Here is a 19214-nt window from a genome sequence, read left to right as displayed (position 1 = left end):
CAACCCTTTTGAGGTGATATTTCATTGATTTCACCCCCTTCCCAGATCCCACCGAAGTGTGGGCTTCTGGGGAATGAAAATGCCAGCGGATACATTTTGCTCTACAATATTCCTTTACTTTCAGTTGGTGTTGCTGGTCTTCGAACAGTTGCCTGAGAGCTGCCAATTCGTGATTTGCACCGACAAAAGTAGTGGCGTTATCACTGTGTATATCACTCGGCAAACCACGACGACTGGAAAATCGCTTTAGCGCCGCAATGAAGTTGTCGGTCGACAAACTGGAGACCACCTCGAAATGGATGGCCTTAACGACCAGGCAAACAAACACAACTACGTATCCTTTGTACAGCTTCGTACTACGTCCTCCAAGTTTCAGCATAAATGGACCGGCATAGTCTATTCCTACCTTGGAGAATGGCGGTGACGGATTTACTCTACAGCCAGGAAGGTTACCCATGTACTGGATGCCCGGTATGGGACGCTGGCGTGCACACACCTGACACGACGTAACCACCTTTTAATCAACTGCTTAGCATGGACAGGCCAATAACGTTCACGAACGATTGCTAAAGCCCGTTCTGGCCGACGTGAAAATGTTCTTGATGCAGCCCACGAACAATGGATTCGGTGATGTGATGCTTCTGTGGTAGGAGCACCTGGTGCTTGCCATCATACGGAATAGAAGAATATTTTAAACGACCACCAACTCGTATTAACCCATCGTCGTCCACAAAGAGTGCCAGATTTCGGTACAGGTGTTGCTGAACGGAGTTCGATTTTAGTGACTTCAAAACATCTCCGTAAGATTCGCGTTGGACAAGCAATAATACAGATTTCTCAGCCCTCATAATCTCGTCGACAGTAATATCACCAGACACCTGTTTCTTGTACACCTTACAATCGATATACCGATGAATATACGCCCACGCTCTCTGGATCCTTCTATAACTGCTGAGTCTGTTGAGCACTATCGTCGGTTTCACCTTCACAACTGACAACACCACTGATGGTTTTAGTTCAGGTAGCATCAATTCATCAAACGATTCAGGTTCACATGACGTGAGCTGTATTTCCCAAAGCATTTGTGCACCGCACCACCACAATTGTTTTTGCAGCAGATCTTCGGGCAGCTCACCCCTTGATATTACATCAGCAGGATTATCTTCGGATCGTATGTAACCCCACTGATAAGATTGCGTGATCTCCAAAATTGCAGCAACACGATTAGCTACGAACGGATTTAGTGCTAAAGGTGATTTCTTAAGCCAGCACAGAACTATTTGGGAATCACACCACAGTTTCACATTATCAAAACTCATCTTTGTTGCAGCTATTACCTTCTGCATCAATTCCGCCAGAAGCTTCGCACCACACAACTCGAGTCGTGGTATCGTCATCGGCTTGAGAGGAGCCACACGTGATTTGCTGGCCACCAGGTTGACATAGACCTTCCCACTCGAAGTGATGCTCCGTACATAAACGACAGCTCCATAGGCCCGCTTCGAGGCATCCGAGAAACCATGAAGCTCTACAGTAGTCACCTCTCCTTGAGTTACACAACGAGGTTTGCGCATTTGATTCACAACTGGGAGTTGTTGCCGAAATCGATACCATGTTCTCAACAGTTCCTCTGGAAGATCCTGATCCCAGTCAAGACCCAATCGCCAAATGTCCTGCATTATTAACTTGGCATACACGACAATAGGACCTAAAAATCCAAGCGGGTCAAAAAGTTGTCCAATTTCCGACAACACCTTGCGTTTAGTTGGCACCCCATTGCAATCATTAGCTGTAGTAGCACGGAACGTGAAATAATCATCCTGGGGGTTCCATATCAATCCCAAAGTCTTGATGCTGTTGCTGAGGCCGGCTTCGTCAAAGCTAACCTGCTGCTCTTGGAGATGCTTGGGAATTGCATTCAACACATCCACACTGTTTGAACAAAATTTGTGTACTTCGAAGCCACCACGACGCAACAATTCCGATAGCTCCGAAAAGATTCGAATAACTTCTTCGACAGACGAACCACCAGTCAAAAAATCGTCGATATAACTGTCATCCTGGATAACTTTCCTTCCGAGTGAAAATTCTTCGCCTTCGTCACTGGCCAGTTGAATCAACACCTTCGTCGCTTGGTATGGTGAACTAGCTACGCCATATGTTACAGTTTGCAGCTCATATACCTTCAGATGCCCTTCACTGTCCCACCACAGAATTTGTTGGTATTTGCAATCATCTTTATGCAGCCGCACCTGTCGATACATTTTGAAATGTCGGCGGTCAACACCACCAGGTGGACGCAGAATCGGAGTATGATCGTTGCGATGTCATTTTGCACCGTGGGTCCAACTAAGAGCGTTTCATTGAGCGAGAGGCCTGAACTGGTTTTCGCTGACGCATCAAAGACCACTCTTGTTTTCGTCGTTGAACTGGAAGCCTTATAAACAGCGTGGTGTGGAATAAAGTAACCACGACCAACCGAATATTCAGCCGCTTCCGTCATATGACCCAGTGATAAATACTCGGATAGAAAATTGTAGTACTCACCACGCTTAGTTGGATACTTAGCAAGTTGGACCATCAGTCTAGTTAGCCGCTTTCTGGCAACTTCAAAGGAATCACCTAGTTGGTGTTCCATACCATTAAATGGTAGTCGCACGACATATCGCCCAGATTCTTCGCGGTAATGAGTGTCCTTGAAATGCTGTTCAACTAAATCCTCAGCTGCAGTTGTAGCGGTCTCCATTTGTACACTTTCCAGTTCCCAGAATCTTGACATTGTGCGGTTGAGTAACTCCTCATTCCGATTAAGTTGACAAACACGACGAGACGACTGGGCTTTCCTGATGGATACTGATCCTGCCACGACCCATCCTAATTCCGTTTCCGCTAACGTTACGTTGTCGATGCCGAGCTTCAATCGGCCGTTTTTGACTATGTCGAAAAACAATTCGTTTCCGATGATCATGTCTATTTCACCAGGTGAAGAAAATAAAGGATCAGCAAATCTTAGTCCGGATGGAATTGGCCAGTATCGGGTGTCTATCTCTAGAACCGGTAGGCTCGACGTTACTCGAGGGACGACAAGAAAATCCAACGGTGACGTGGCGAAGGAATTAACACAGGACTGGAGCCGTGTTTCTAACTGGTACTTCACTCGTGTTTCCATGCTGTTCAAGCCGCTGATAGGAAAATCCACAGCAATCATTTTTAACTGAAGCTTGCTGGCCAGCTTCTCGGTTATGATATTGCTGTCGGATTTGGAATCCATTAGAGCGCGACATTTGGCAATCGTATTGCTCCTTCCCGCTACTAATAATAGTGCCGAAATAACTACTAGCTGTTTACCACCGTGGGCATTAGCACAAACCGTGGTTGCATTGCTGCGCGGCTCTGCGGTCCTCTTTTGTGCTTGCTCCTCCGATTCCGCTGAACGCTCTTCGTTATCTTCTTCATTGCTTGGATTCGCATCTCGACGGGGCTCGTTGTAGTGAAGCAAGCTGTGATGCTTGCGACCGCACCCTTTCACCTTGCAGCCTTGCTCCGACGGACAGTTGATGACGCGATGTCTGGACTTGAGACAGTTAAAGCACAGTGTTGCTTTAGTTACAACTGTTTTTCGCTCATGTAGGGGCATACCTTGGAATTTCGGACAACGATAAATCGAGTGCTCTGCTTTGCAGCATGGACATATTTCCTTTGCAACTTGTACGAATGAGTTAGATGGCACGTGCAGCTTCTGATTTACTGGTTGTCGCTTCACTGGACCTGATACTCCCGTATGCACTGGGGGCTGTTGTAACCGATTAGTGCGCTGAAGTACACGTCCGCGTTCGCGCAAGAACTCGATGAATTCATCAAATTCAGGAAGATTGCCACTACCCAACTTTGTTTCCCATTGCTCTTGGGTCTCCTTATCCAGTTTTTTGTATAGGATGTTGACTAGTATGAGCTCCGCCAATCCTTCGATGGGGAACCCATGTCCGTGCAATGCATCTGTATGTTTTACACACCTCAACGAGCTTCGATAGGGACTTACCACGGTTATCCTTTGTGATTTTCGGGCAATCCATAATGGCGTCGATGTGGGTGTCCATAATCAGGCGTTTGTCTTCATAGGCATCCTCCAAAATCTTCCAGGCGGAGGCATAATCACTGTTGTTAACAACTTCCTGGTCGATTTTATCTTTCGCATCGCCGGTTAGCGAGTTTCGAAGATGCAAGATCTTCATGGCATCAGTTTCGTTTATGTACCGGGCCATGATACTCTGGAACAAGCTTTTGAAGCTATACCAGTTTTCAAGAGTCCCATTAAAGGTCGGAAACGGAGCCTGTAGGTGAGGAACTGGAGCCTGCACATACACCGGTGCCACCTGGGCCTGTTGTGGGAGTGGCGCAACCGGAACATTCTGGAGCTCTTGGACTTTCAGCTGTTGCACTTGGTCAATCCGCGTCTGTAGCTTGACGTAGATTTCGTTATGCAGCTCTTCGAAGTTGGAATATTCGACACGCAGCTCATTCCGCTGTTCCCTCGGCAAAAGGCTGACCATTTCGGAATACACTTTTTCGAACTCATCTGATGCCCGGCGTAAAGTCTCTACGTGAAGCAGATGAACGCTGATACCTTCTTCTTGCAGCGCAGCATTCATTCGCAGCAACTTCTCGGTTAGAAGTGCCTGCCGATCGGATAAAATCTCCAAGCTTTGGGCCATTCTGCGCTTTGTATTCAGCGCCTGCTGTGCTTGTTTCTGTTGGGCTATAGTTGGAAATAGTTGAATCTCCTCGTCTTCTCTGCTATGGGATCCTATAAGCGCGTCCAGAATATTTCTACGTTGAACGCTACTTAACGGTCTACGAGGGGTTTCACTGTCACTCATTGAATTCTTCTGCCTATTCGTTGGCCACAATTCCACACACGATTCGAACACACTGCTTCCTCGGATTGTTCGCACGCCAAAATGGCGTCGATTTTACACTCGCGAATTAGAAATCGCTCAACACAAATTCCAAAATAGCGACCCAAACCTTCGTTCCATGGGTACGGCGGGTACAATATATTCTCGGATTGTTCACACGCCAAAATGGTGACTATTTTGCATACGCGACGTTGAAATCGACCGACACTCTTTTCCAAGATGGCGTTTCAATCCCTCGTGCCACGGGCACGACTGATACACTTTTTCTCGAACTGTTCACTCGCCAAAATGGCGTCTATTTTGCACACGCGACGTTGATACCACTCGAAACTGTTTTTACAAAATGGCGACCGCCCAATCTCGTGCCACGGACACGTTTGGTACAATCCACTTTTATAACTGCTCTCTGCCAAGATGGCAATTTCCGGCTTTTTTGTGCCACGGGCACACCGGCAGTGGCGAAGCACCACCAACGCGTTGTTTGGCCTTACGCTGAAATTAGTACACGGTACTAATCACACGACTCGCGAACGCCGGAAACCACGAAAACCGTCCGATGATCCGGGAGAACGGACCAAAAAATGTCCACCGATAGCTCAGACAGGGAAATTCGGCCGGTAATTCGGATGGTTCGGCGTTTTGAAACGGCTCACGAAAAACACTTCCGATTTGCTTAAGGTTTGCTTTATTACTCAATTTGAATTGGTACAGTGTTGCTGGTAATGATTAAAAGAAATGTAATTTTACACAACAAAAAAAAGAGATTAAAATAACAAATTAAAATTAACCCAACGTTTTACCGTTCAGCAGCCATTAACGACGCAGTGAAGAACTACGTCGGGTATGTGAGATAAAGTTGACGGAACGATTGGTTTGACGATAAGTTCAGACAGATTTTAGAGGAGAAGGAAGCGGCGTGGGCAACCGCGCTAGAGGAAGGGAGCCGGCAGAACGTGGAACGCTCTAGACGGAAGCGAAGACAGCAGACCCGCCTTTTTAAGGAAAAGTAGCGCCCGCCTGGAAGAAGCGGAGTGCGAAGAGATGGAGCAGCTGTCCCGTTCTCAAGAAACATGCAAGTTCTATTGCAAGTAAAGGCTTCGTGCCGCAAGCCGAGATGGCAGGGATAAGGATGGAAGCATCTTGACGGTCGAACGTGTGGTTATGAAAAGGTGGAAGCAGCACTACGAGGAGAGTACAGGTAGTGAAAGTCAAGGCAGCGGAGGAGATGACTACGTCAGTTCAGCGGACGATGGAAGCCAACCAGTCCCTACCTTGATTGATGTTAAAGATGCCATCCAATAGGTAAATACCAATAAGGCAGCTGGTAAGGATGGTACGAGAGCTGAGCTCATCAAGATGTACCCGGAAAAGCTGGCAACTTGCCTGCATAAACTGATAGTTAGTATCTGGAAAAATGAACAGCTACCGGAGGAGTAGAATGATTTGAATGATTGCGAGGAAGTTATCAAGCCGCTCGACAACGGACCAGATCTTTACTGTACGGCAAATCCTTCAAAAATGCCGTAAATAATGCCAGGTCCCAACGCACCATCTGTTCATCGATTTCAAAGCGGCATACGATAGTATAGACCGCGAAGAGCTATGGAAAATTTCGGACGAGAACAGCTTTCCTGGGATACTTACCAGACTGATCAAAGCGACGGCGGATAGTGTGCAAAACTGAGTGAAGATTTCGGGCTCTCCAGTTCGTTCGAATCGCGCCGGGGACTTAGACAGAACTTTACACCCGACTGAAACGTGAAGCAACCTAAGTTGCATCGAAGACAAAGTAAATGCTTGTGGGCGGAACCGAGCGCGACATTGCACGCCTGGGAAGCAGTGTTACGATAGACGGGGAGCGAGTCCAATGTAATTCAGGGTGACTGTAATCGCCAAGCTGGATGACAATGTCAGACGGATTTAAGTTAGATACAACGAAATCAATAGACTCAATGTGTTGCTGGATAAGGCTCTGATCTTCTCTGCGATCTGGAGGAAGATAGAGCACCCCAATACTGACGAAATTGCTTTGCAGTTTGGTTTCAAATTTCCAAATCTGCTCCAACTTGTTGCTCAACGGTGTATGTATAGATGCTACAACTTAAATTAGACGCTACTGCTATCAAAACTCCACCTCTTCTAGTTTTTGAGACATTGCAACAAATACCCAACGAAATAATTTCCAATTTTAGACAAACATCTTCTATTGCAACGATTAGCTCCTTGTACCATTTGTATAAATTAGGTTAAGTTTAGTTTAAGTTGAAAACATTGTAATTCCTGCATAGTTCAATTCCAACCAGATGAAAAATCCTAACTGCCAGAGGCAATTGAAATGTATTAATAATAACTAAAAATGTAACATAGCAAATAAGAATGATAGTGTTAAGAAAAGACGGAACACCTAGTCTATGAGGTGAATGCATTTTTTTTTATTATCAGACTAAGGCCGGAGTGGCCTGTGCTGCACATAAAAGTCTTCTCCATTCAGCTCGGTCCATGGCTGCACTTCGCAAACCACGCAGTCTGCGGAGAGTCCGTCAATCGTCCTCCACCTCATCGATCCACCTTGCCCGCTGTGCACCTCGCCTTCTTGTTCCCGTCGGATCGTTGTCGAGAACCATTTTCACCGGATTACTGTCCGACATTCTGGCTACGTGCCCGGCCCACCGCAGTCTTCCGATTTTCGCGGTGTGAACGATGGATGGTTCTCCCAACAGCTGATGCAACTCGTGGTTCATTCGCCTCCTCCACGTACCGTCCGCCATATGCACCCCGCCATAGATGGTACGCAACACTTTCCTTTCAAAAACTCCCAGTGCGCGTTGGTCCTCCACGAGCATCGTCCAGGTCTCGTGTCCGTAGAGAACTACAGGTCTTATAAGCGTTTTGTAGAGAGTCAGTTTGGTACGGCGGCGAAATTTTTAAAATCTCAGAAGAATTCGCGGCTCTGTCCCAGTGTCGGGATGTAATGCCAATAAGAAGAAGAAGAAGAAGAAGAAGAAGAAGAAGAAGAAGAAGGAGAATAAGAAGAAGAAGAAGAAGAAGAAGAAGAAAAGGAAGAAGAAGAAGAAGAATCTGTTTGGGTGGGCTTATGCTGTTTTTTTAATGATAAACACATAGGGGCTTGTAACCTTTTTATAATGAGGTGGATAAAATACTAATGAATATCTTTGTACTGATATACATTAAGGTGGGGCGTTTTGCCCAGGTACTTGTTGAAACCCATTTTTCATGAATTTTCCAAAAAACTTTATTACGTGTTCTCTGTAATATTTTTGTATGACAACCTGTGACAACTACCAACTAACACAAAGTTTGTATAAATTGCGTTGAAAAGTAATAAGATAATAATAAACAGATATTGCCTTAGGGGGGGGGGGCATATTATACCGTCTTATCCTAGCGGATAACGGTTTAGGGTCATTTGGCCGAATGCCGTTTGGCCGAATGTCGTTTGGCCGAATGCCATTTGGCCGAAAGGGTCATTTGGCCGAACGCCATCTGGCCGAATGCCGTTTGGCCGAATAGTTAAAATTCTCCGAATGAAGAAGAAGGAAAGAGAAAGAAGAAATAACCATCGAAAAAGAAAGAATCAAGAAGGAAAAAATAAAAACAAAAGAAGTAGGAAGAATAAAGAAGAAAGAAGGAAGATAGAAGACGGAAAAAGGAAGAAGGGAGAAGAAAGAAGGAAGAAGGAAGTAGGAAGAAGGATGAAGGAAGAAGGAAGAAAGAAGAGGGAAGAAGGAAGAAGCAAGAAGCAAGAAGGAAGAAGGTAGAAGGAAGAAGGAAGAAGGTGAAAGGAAGAAGGAAGAAGGGAGATGGAAAAATGAAAAAGGAAGAAGGAAGAAGGAAAATGGAAGACGGAAGAAGGAAAATGGAAGACGGAAGAAGGAAAATGGAAGACGGAAGAAGGAAAATGGAAGACGGAAGAAGGTAGAAGGAAAAAAGAAGACAGTAAAAGGAAGAAGGAAGAACGAAGAAGGAAGAAGGAAGAAGGAAGAAGGAAGAAGGAAGAAGAAAGAGGGAAGAAGGAAGAAGGAAGAGGGAAGAAGGAAAAGGAAGAAGGAAGAAGGAAGAAGGAAGAAGGAAGAAGGAAGAAGGAAGAAGGAAGAAGGAAGAAGGAAGAAGGAAGAAGGAAGAAGGAAGAAGGAAGAAAGAAGAAGGAAGAAGGAAGAAGGAAGAAGGAAGAAGGAAGACGGAAGAAGGAAGAAGGAAGAAGGAAGAAGGAAGAAGAAAGAAGGAAGAAGGAAGCACGAAGAAGGAAGAAGAAAGAAGGAAGAAGGAAGAAGGAAGAAGGAAGAAGGAAGAAGAAAGAAGGAAGAAGGAAGAAGGAATAAGGAAGAAGGAAGAAGGAAGAAGGAAGAAGGAAGAAGGAAGAAGGAAGAAGGAAGAAGGAAGAAGGAAGAAGGAAGAAGGAAGAAGGAAGAGGGAAGACGAAAGAAGGAAGAAGGAAGAAGGATAAAAGAAGACGGAAGAAGAAATAAGGAAGAAGGAGGAAGGAAGAAGGAAGAAGGAAGAAAGAAGAAGGAAGAAGGAAGAAAGAAGAAGGAAGAAGGAAGAAGGAAGAAGGAAGAAGGAAGAAGAAAGAAGGAAGAAGGAAGAAGGAAGAAGGAAGAAGGAAGAAGGAAGAAATAAGAGGAAGAAGAAGAAGGAAGAAGGAAGAAGGAAGAAGGAAGAAGGAAGAAGGAAGAAGGAAGAAGGAAGAAGGGAGAAGGAAGAAGGAAGAAGGAAGAAGCAAGAAGGAAGAAGGAAGAAGGAAGAAGGAAGAAGGAAGAAAGAAGAAGGAAGAAGGAAGAAGAAAGTAGGAAGAAGGAAGAAGGAAGGAGGAAGAAGGAAGATGGAAGATAGAAGAAGGAAGAAGGAAGAAGTAAGAAGAAAGAAAAAAAAAGGAAGAAGGAAGAAGGAAGAAGGAAGAAAGAAGAAGGAAGAAGGAAGAAGGAAGAAGGAAGAATGAAGAAGGAAGAAGGAATAAGGAAGAACGAAGAAGGAAGAAGGAAGAAGGTAGAAGGAAGAATGAAGAAGGAAGAAGGAATAAGGAAGAAGGAAGAAGGTAGAAGGAATAAGGAAGAAGGAAAATGGAAGAAGGAACAAGGAACAAAGAAGAAGAGGAATAGAAATAATGAAGAAGGAAGAAGAAAAACGGGAGAAGGGGGAAGGAAGAAGGAAGTAGAAAGAAGGAAGTAGAAAGAAGAAAGAAAGGGGAATGAAGAAGGAAGAAAGAAAAAGGAAGGAAAAAGAAAAAATAAAGAAGGAAAAAGAAAGACGGAAGAAAGAAGAAGGAGAAGAGAGAAGGGAAAAGGAGGAAGAAGGAGAAGAAAGAAGAAGGAACCACTTCCACTTCCCACTTTTCACATTTCACTTCTCACTTCTTACTTCTCATTACTCACGTTTCATTTCTCAATCTTCGCTACTCGTAATTTGAGGTAAATTTTTTAACTATTCGGCCAAACGACCCGTTCGGCCAAACGGCATTCGGCCAAATGGCGTTCGGCCAAACGGCATTCGGCCAGACGGCATTCGGCCAAATGGCCTGACACCCGGATAACAGTGCAGGGCGCACCAAAAAAAACCCAGCTTATAAATTTACTCATATAAAAGTTTGTAGTACGTTTCTAAGAGAGTATTATTATCACCATTCAATATTAGATATTCATTATCCAGATGTAGCGCAAAAATTGAGATAAATCCTTTGATTTTCACCGGAGATCAACCAAATATGGTTCTTTTGACTCACTCGAAAGATTTTCGTTCAATTAAACTAGTTTTACAAATCACCATGCGCTCACCATAAATTTCTCATGCAAGTACACCTCCACTTTCTGCTCCAGGTCCATTTTTTAAACTAATTTAAAAAGGCATGAAAACCTCATCGAGATCCGTGATATGTAGCTAGTTTCACAAATTTTGTATCTGCACGCTGAAATGATTCGGTATTTCGGTTCACAATGGTTAAAACATCGAAAAAACTTAAGGTGGGAATTTTGGACCGTTCTCCCTTACTTACCTATTTCGATTTCTAACGTAATCATTCGAAGTGATATTTCGGAAGCAAATAAAACAATAACCTATTCATGCATTTTATTTATTCTTCAAATTAATGATTGATTGTTGATCTTTTTTTCTCTGTTGATTTTGATTCGCTCATGTCAATTTAAAATTCTGACGTGTATATTAGTGAACAGTTTTTTTTGTATTTGTAAAGTTACAGGAAAACAATAATTTTACTATGAACATTTTGCAATTTATCTCATCCACACCCATTTTCTGGTATAGAACTCATAAGATGGCAGTCGTATTTAATCGTGGAATACCAATAAAACGAAAATGTTCATTTTAGCATGTATTTAAATGCAATGTCATGAGAGAAAATGATAAAGTTTTTACATGTAATGCCCTTTTCGTATTTATTGTACTTACAATTTCTGTGTTAATTTCAACGTGTTTTTTTTCATATAAAATAGTTTTTGTAGATGTCTTTCTTGATGATTTTATTTGTCGTTTCAAATCCGATAAATACTCTCTACAACATATTTCTTAGAATAAATAGCTGATGACATCGTCAACTTAAAAAAAGGATTCCATTTGGTATATGAACCGGTGCCAGCGAAAGTGGTACATAAACCATTTTTGTCAATTTCGAGTTTTTTACACCAACGGCTTCTATTTGCAAAGATCTAGTAAGGGAATAACGAAAAAGTGATTTTAGGCAACTAAATCTGGAGATATGCACATTTTATTTTCTGGTATATATCACAATGGCCATTTCGTTGCCAGAAAAAGTGGTACATGTACAGTTCCACCCACTAAAATCAGCTTATTTAAAAGAAAATTTAGCAACATGGCTGTTTTCAAAACAGATTGTATTCCTATTTTGAATTTCAAGATAGTTTATTGCCGTTTAGAATGATTTTTAAAATGTACATGTACCACTTTTACTGTCAACGTTTTTCGGTTTCTATTTCCTTTTGTTCCCATTATTAGTGGTACATGTGCAATTTGTTCTAATAAACTTGAAATTTGTCATAAAATTCGCTTATCTTCACTACTATCTTTAGGCACATCAGTCATAACATGTTGGTACAGTTTAGTTGCAAAATATTGAAAATATGAATTTATTATTCGATGTTTTTGGGAAAATGCGTCTCCTGAAAAATTTACTCAATGTAACATGTACCACTTTCGCTGGCACCGGTTCATATGATAAAGTCTTTTTGATGACAGTTTGGAAGTACATTCGTGTTTGATTTTATTGCGCCTACGTGTTTGTCCTTGCTAACGTGTTCTTTATTAAGCTATTGGATAACAAATCTAACGCGAATGGTTAACAACTTAACATAGTCTACAGAGAGGGTGTATTTATGCGTAACAGAGATCTTTCCCTTCTGTCGAAGGTCACTGTAGACAGAAGTTAACTTGGCACAGAGGGCGATGAAAATTCTTACGTACATACATACCTAACTCAATGGCGTAACGAGTAAGGGGTGCAATTCAGTCAGTTTTAGAAAAGCCAGCAATAGAAGAGGAGAGAGAAGTCATAATAACGATTTACAAACAGAAAATTATTCTAACCTCTTTCAGTGGAATGTCTTCACTTGTCGTGAGACGTATAGTATTAAGGCTCCCCCAGACCAAAGCGATTTCATCACCGCGACGGCAACAACTAGCCGCCGCGATTCTATCGTTCGGTCGCTGCCGGCAATGTTCTATTTACGCTTCCATACCAACGGCGACAGAATCGCTGTCACCAAGCGATAGAATCGCGTCGCGACTGTCGCATCGCGTCTGTTTGGGGGAACCTTTACTCGGTATACCATCACGAGACACTGAAGACGTCCTTACTGTTGAGGTCGAAATACGCATCTGTAAAGATTGCGAACAGTAAACCTACTTGATAGGAGGAAGTTCTATAGAAGATAACCTTAGCGACACACCACGAGATCCAATCGGTGGTGGTGGCGAAATCAAATGGTTGATACGTTTGTGTACTTGGGCTCACTGGTGACCGCTGTAAACGACACCAGACGAGACCTGGAAAAGGTATTTCAAGTATTTTGCGGTATGATGCAGATAGAAGACGGTACATGCAGAAGCCGTTAGAACCATTATTTTAATCGTCAGGACCGGAAATATAGCCAGTAGGGTAGAGAACCTTTTGTGCAGCACCCCCTTTTCTCTTCCGCAACGTTTATTACTAGAGAGCATTATTACCGAATTACTTGTTTTTCAGTACATGGTTAGTTTCTGTCGATATCTACTGATGTACGAAAAATAAAGCCAGTTGGTTGGGACGCGGCTGAGTTATTAACGTTGCGGACGGTAATAGGGGTGCTGCCCAAATGGTCCCGCTCCCTATTTAGGATTTTTTATAAAACCTTCCAGTTCGTTTGAAGCACTTCCTCGTAGTAATGGTTTTTGGGGTTTGCAATGGTTATCTCTAGCCAAGATGCATTTCTCTAAATAGGCATACATTTCTGTGAATCCACTGTGCTATGCATTCTCGTGACTGACCTGCACCCCTAGCATCGAATGAAAGTTACGCCAATGTCCCTTACTTTACAATTTATCTATAGATCATATTTTCTCCTTTTATCAGTTTTGGTTCATTTTATGACACTTGAGTTTCATTCGTTTGAAAGTAATTACAATCTAATTATTTTAGTTCGGCCATTGTGAAATCGCTTTTGTACAAATGGCAGTCAAAAAAAAAAGCATTTAAGAGGGTGCAATTAAAGTAATTCAAGTACCAACGACTTCTTGGAAACTTCTTACGGCCGTAAATTCTAGACTAATGGTTTGCCGAGTTTTTACTCAATCATCAAATTTCCGCTCTATCTATGGTTCTGGGTTGGAACGTTTTCCGCTTACCTGAATCTCGATTACTGTCGACGTTTGCAGATTGTCGTGGCTTGGCGTTGATGTTGCTAGCGGCGGCGGTGGTGGTTAATTCATCAGTGTCATTATCAGAGGCAGCGGCAGGACCCTTCGGTGCACGTCGGTAAAGGTGTCTAGCAGCCGTTGTCATTAGTGACGATCCGCCACTCTTCTGGCGGTACCCAACACCGGATGAGGAATTTGTGGTGGCTGCTCCCGTTGTCGCTAGAGTAGCATTTGCGCTCTGTAAGTCGTACGAGGAGGACTTTCGCCGCATGTTCTTCACGTTCTTGATGAATGATTGACTGACAGTGGTACCGCGGAGAAATTTGTCATTGCTAGTGTAGTTATCGCCGCCTCTGCCATCGTTATCATCGTTCGTAGGATTCCCAACGGAACTGCGGGTGGGTCGACGATTGCCACTATTATTATTATTGTTGTTATCGTGGTTGTAATATCGCATCGTTGGAGCGGGGGTTTGCAGCGACGCTACCACCGTTGTGGTCGTCGCCGGTGATGTCGTCGCCACTGTCGGTCTTGCAGTCCCAACGAATGCTGCCGATGTTGTTGGAGATGGTGGTGTGTCGTTCGCAAGGACCTGGGATGCTAACTGGGGTAGGGACAGTGGCGCCGAGTTGAAAAATACGTTCGGATTGTTTCTACTGAAGCTGTTATTTCCAGTGTCTCCTGCTGGTTGGAAAGAACTGCGCAAGTTAGTATTACCACCGTTCACCGTACCACTAGTAGTGGCATCATTTAAATGTTGATTACGACCGAGTGTGCCAATCGAAGCCGTGGTAGTCGTCGGTTGGAGTTTTGATTGTTTGCCAAAAGAGCTTTTACGGTAATCATCGTCTAGATTCAGCGAATCGAAATTGCTTGATTCATTATCGTTAGCCAGATTGTAATGGATTTCGGAGCCAGTGTTCGACTGGAAAGTCGTTCTGGCCATCGCCTGGTTATTATTATTATGAATATTTGACTGAAGAAAGTACTGTCCTGAATTATTGTTATTTATATGTAAATTATTACTGCTACTGCTATTATTGTGTTTGCTGTTGTTCAAGAATTGGTTCAGGGAATTCGGATGGTACGATTGCTGTACAAAGGTCAAGGAATCGGTCGAGGATGGGGATATTTTGGGAGATGGTAATATGATTTTATGCCGACTGCCGCTGTCATTAACCCTTTTTACATTCGCCCTATGGGAGCGGTATCGCGGCCCAATGGTCGAATCATATGGTTTTTCGCCGGCATTTCTTTCTAGCGCTTGCCGCTGGCGGGCCATGGTTTCGAATGCATGAATTACACTGCCCACGCGTGTCGTCACGTCCGGTATGCCGAGAGAGCCACTGAACAAATCGCGTTGATGTCTGAGGGCACCTACCACCAGGTCGCTGGCGTTGCCGATGTTACTATGTACAGAATCACCCAAATGAAGATGATTGTTTTGTGTGGTAAGGGTTGCTGCCGACTGCACATATTTTACATATTTTATTGCAACAAAAGCCAGAAAGAAACAGAAAGTTTGAACGGAAGAGGTATTAACAATATGATTCTAACTGATAATTCTTGAAAATAAACCTAAAAAAGTTGTAGGACATATACGTAGAAATCGGGTGATAAAAGTTATGCGTTAGTTACTTGTTTCTATTACCTTAAATTATTAGTAATGCATGTACGCTACTACGACCAACGATTTACTTGTTTAAGAATTTCATGTTTTCATTTTTGAAATAGACGAGATGGCATACTCCCCAGTGCGTATCAAGAGCAAGAGATTTCGCGCACAGCACACATTTACTTTCAGTGAGAGAGGGAGTGCGCGCTGTTATGTTTCTCCACTCAAACGATACGCACGATCCCGGCTATTCCACACAGCTCGCATCGAATGTGTGCGAAAGCAAAAGTGAGAAGGAGCCAAAAATCCACGCACAGCAGATAAAATAAAATAAGAGCACAGTTAAGCGCGCAGCGCTGTGTGCGCAGAGCTGCGTACGCAGATCACACTGCACGCTTAAAATCAATAACACAGAGATGTGTTTGCATCACACAAAACGGACCTAATGCGGAACATCCCCTAGATGAGCGATAGTTACATAGCCACAAAAATAGCTCGTGTAGTTTTATTGAAGCTTGGATTTCAATATTTTCAACAGTATTTGGATCCTCATGAAACAAGGAATCTTTACAAATGTTTACATTTTAAAAAAGACCGTTATAACGACCGTACGAGGCATATTTGTGCCTGTGTAGCTGTCGCTCATCTAGGTGTTGTTCTGCATTAGGTCCGTTTTGTGTGAAGCAAACACATCTCTGTGTTATTGATTTTAAGCGTGTGCGCTTAGCTATATGTTTGAGATAAAGAGTGGAGTTCCTTCATTGCAGAAGACGGAAGATCTAATGAAGTCACTGCGATAATGAAATGTATGGAAGTCAAATAAGCTACAAAACGGTGGATTTGGTGTTAAGGCTCCCCCAGACATGAGTGATTTTATCGCCGCGACGGCGACAACTAGTCGCCGCGATTCTATCGTTGGGTTACTGCAGGCAATGTTCTATTTACGCTGCTATATCAACGCCGACAGAATCACTGTCGCCAAGCGCTAGAATCGCGTCGCGACTGTCGCATCGGTTAGAAGACTTTACACATTAGAAGCTGTTCACAAATTACGTAACGAGGAAACAAAAAAAATGAATCCACCTACATAAAAAGTGTTACGAAGGGGAAGGGCTGGTAAAAAATTACAATATTTAGCCTTACGTAATTTGTGAACGAACCCTTAGAGGTTCAAGCTCATGTCGAAAGTAAATTAATATAAATTTGAATTGATAAAACCTTGTTAAAACTTTTAAATGGAATAAAGGCAAAGTTGATTCTCCGATTTGGTGCATTTTACTTAAATTTGGCTTTTTCCACTATAAAGGCAAATTCAAATGAAAGGAACCCAGAATTTAGTTGATTTGCGGTTCCGTTAGGGAATAATAATTCCCAAAAGAATCAAGTAATCGTTGCGTGATTTTGATTTATTTTTATACTTTATTATTGCGTTTTTAAATTCCAGATTAAGCTCAATACCGCATGATATTTTGAGCTAATAAGACAATACCGCCAACGGGGGTGTCATTGGGCCAAAAAGTGGTATGCTCCAAATAAATGTTACACAACTCTAGTAGTTACCATTGGAATCAAGTTTTAATTAGTTTGATACAAGCTTCAACAATGTATTTACCACTGTATGGGGAAAAAATAATAAATGAGGGAAATTCTTCAAAGCTATATGTTGTTTAAAATTGGCCCATTCTCACCCCTCACAGGGGGTGACATTAATCCAAGTACACAGCAAATAATTTTGAAAATTCAACGACGTGTAAAGTTAAAACCCCATCGCATCAAATGAATTAACATTCGATATTCAATTAAATTTGATTGAATTTTACAAGCAAGCACCATTTAAATTTATTTCGATTTAAAAGAATAGTGAGATCGATTGAATGTTACGTTTATTTGCATGCTCCAAATATGTGCATGAAAATACATTTAAAATCACAACATATTTTTATCTGTGTACATTCAAGCACACATTGCCTGATTCTGTGAACTTTTTTTTAAACTTAGCATGCGTGTGAATAACATTATTGTAGGGTCATGGGTTCGAGTCCCATCGAAGGGAAAGTGGTTACCTCCAATACATTTTCCAAATCAATATCTTCCACATAATGTACATATTCACATATGAGTTTTCACAACATTGTAAATTAATGTCCAAGTCGGGTGGTTTAATCCCCGGAAATAGGCAATTAACTTTGATTGAACAATATTGTTATTAGCCACGATTGTACTTCCAAAATCCGAATGCGTAGTGGCCTTCAGTAATATAATTGTCAGGCCTTTGGTGAATAGGGGAGGTTGTGAGAAGTGTAACAGGTTACATAGAAAAATTAACAAACCCCTACATGCGCGAGAGGGTTAAAATAACCAAGTATCGCATTAATTCTTTAACAGATTTTTCGATATGATGACAAACTTGTCAGTTGTTTTATCATTTTTTTCAATTCTCGAGAGAATGTTATCGTAAAATAGTAGGTTGTGCAACTAGTTGAAGAAGGATTAATTTTTCAGCACGAGTTGTAGGGTATCCAATTATGGTTTGAACTAGCGAAAATTGAGCGATTTGGAAACGTCCTGAATTTGCGCTTATATCCCCCCACCAGTGGCACAATTTCAAAAGGCTCATAGACGCATTTCACGCACAATTTAACAAGACGCATTTCATGACACAGGAGTGAGATCAATATATCAAAATAAAGTCATTTTTATTTGTAATCGATTGACATCATCGTACAAATGAGAAACAGTTTTAAGTAAGTATTTTTCTGGTTGGTGTTAACGTTTAGTTTTAAGTAGTTAAAATAGCATCATTTATACAAGGTAAAAACTGATCGTGGTTTGAAAAACAATGTATCGTGGTTTGAACTTGTAAATGCAGCCATGTTCTACTGCTGTCCGCTAGGAGTACTGCATGCGCCTAGCTGGAGCATTTGTTTATATTTCCAAAATGAAATAATCGAAATTTTCATATTGATAATTTAGACGATTTTTACACGTTTCGAGTTACTAATCTAATGCGAGAAGATGGATAGTAAAACAAATTTGCTTTTCTATAGCGTTTCATGCATGTAATTAGTATTATATTTAGGAGCTGCTGCCAGTAGTTCAAACCATGGTAAGAATTTAGTTCAAACCATGAACGGTGTAGTTCAAACCATGGTACGAACCAAAGTTATGTAATTACAGTAATATCCCGATTTTGTCAAAAGAAGTGACAGAAGTGACAAATCGGGTCGAAAACGTAATAAAATCGGGTCGAAAACGAGACAAAATCGGGGAGTGACATAATCGGGTCAACACTGTATTAAATTTTTTCAATAAAACTGAGCTTAAATATGTGAACCCAGGATGTTTTTAGAAAGATAATGAACTAAGCTTCCATATAAACTAGAGTTGTGACGCAGTTGTAACATGTCTTTATAATGAAATAAATGAACTTTGTTCAGACGGCTCATCTCATCCCTGCCATTTGGTTCAAACCATGATTGGATACCCTACGTTTATATATGAATACTACGAGTGCTTGAAAAAATCATGTGTTGTAACGAGTTGCACACGCTATTTTTGTTATGGTGAAAAATGGGTCTTAACATGATAAATCTGTACCAAAACGTATCAGCCTGATTGACTTCACATGGTCATTCTTGCAAAAAATTTACTGCAGAAAATAAACAGACTCCATGTTATCGTACCACATTGCATGCTCTACAAACCATGAAGCGATAGATAAACCACAGACCAACAGACATAACACACGTCAAATGTCCATCGTTCACTGATTTACTGGTCGATTCAAAGAATCATTAGTTGGC

General features: G+C 42.1%; 2 protein-coding genes across 2 annotated transcripts in view; both read right to left on the bottom strand.

The window, feature by feature from the left end:
• Positions 1 to 566: 566 nt before the first annotated feature.
• Positions 567 to 4877, bottom strand: LOC134222169 (uncharacterized). The gene is made up of 3 exons (XM_062701312.1): positions 4040 to 4877; positions 2253 to 3996; positions 567 to 2199 (listed from the first exon to the last, which is right to left on the bottom strand). Exons 1-3 carry the CDS (start codon positions 4875 to 4877, stop codon positions 567 to 569), a joined length of 4215 nt encoding a protein of 1404 aa, XP_062557296.1.
• A 6110-nt stretch (positions 4878 to 10987) lies between these two features.
• LOC134220093 (synaptogenesis protein syg-1) overlaps positions 10988 to 19214 on the bottom strand; it is a 577445-nt gene continuing 569218 nt past the window's right edge. The window contains exon 13 of the mRNA XM_062699069.1: positions 10988 to 15264. Coding sequence (XP_062555053.1) covers positions 13735 to 15264 — 1530 coding nt within the window. The 3' untranslated portion in view covers positions 10988 to 13734. The remainder of the gene's footprint in view (positions 15265 to 19214) is intronic.

The sequence above is a fragment of the Armigeres subalbatus genome, chromosome 3, assembly GCF_024139115.2.
Source record: "Armigeres subalbatus isolate Guangzhou_Male chromosome 3, GZ_Asu_2, whole genome shotgun sequence".
NCBI classification, from domain to species: Eukaryota; Metazoa; Arthropoda; class Insecta; order Diptera; family Culicidae; genus Armigeres; species Armigeres subalbatus.
This window is presented reverse-complemented; position numbering and strand designations above follow the sequence as displayed.

Coding starts and splice junctions, on each gene's coding strand:
- LOC134222169 (XM_062701312.1), bottom strand. CDS start 4,877: ATGAGTGACAGTGAAACCCCTCGTAGACCGTTAAGTAGCGTTCAACGT. Junction 3,997..4,039: donor AATCACAAAGGATAACCGTG/GTAAGTCCCTAT, acceptor TAAAACATACAG/ATGCATTGCACGGACATGGG. Junction 2,200..2,252: donor ATTTCAAAATGTATCGACAG/GTGCGGCTGCAT, acceptor GTGGTGGGACAG/TGAAGGGCATCTGAAGGTAT.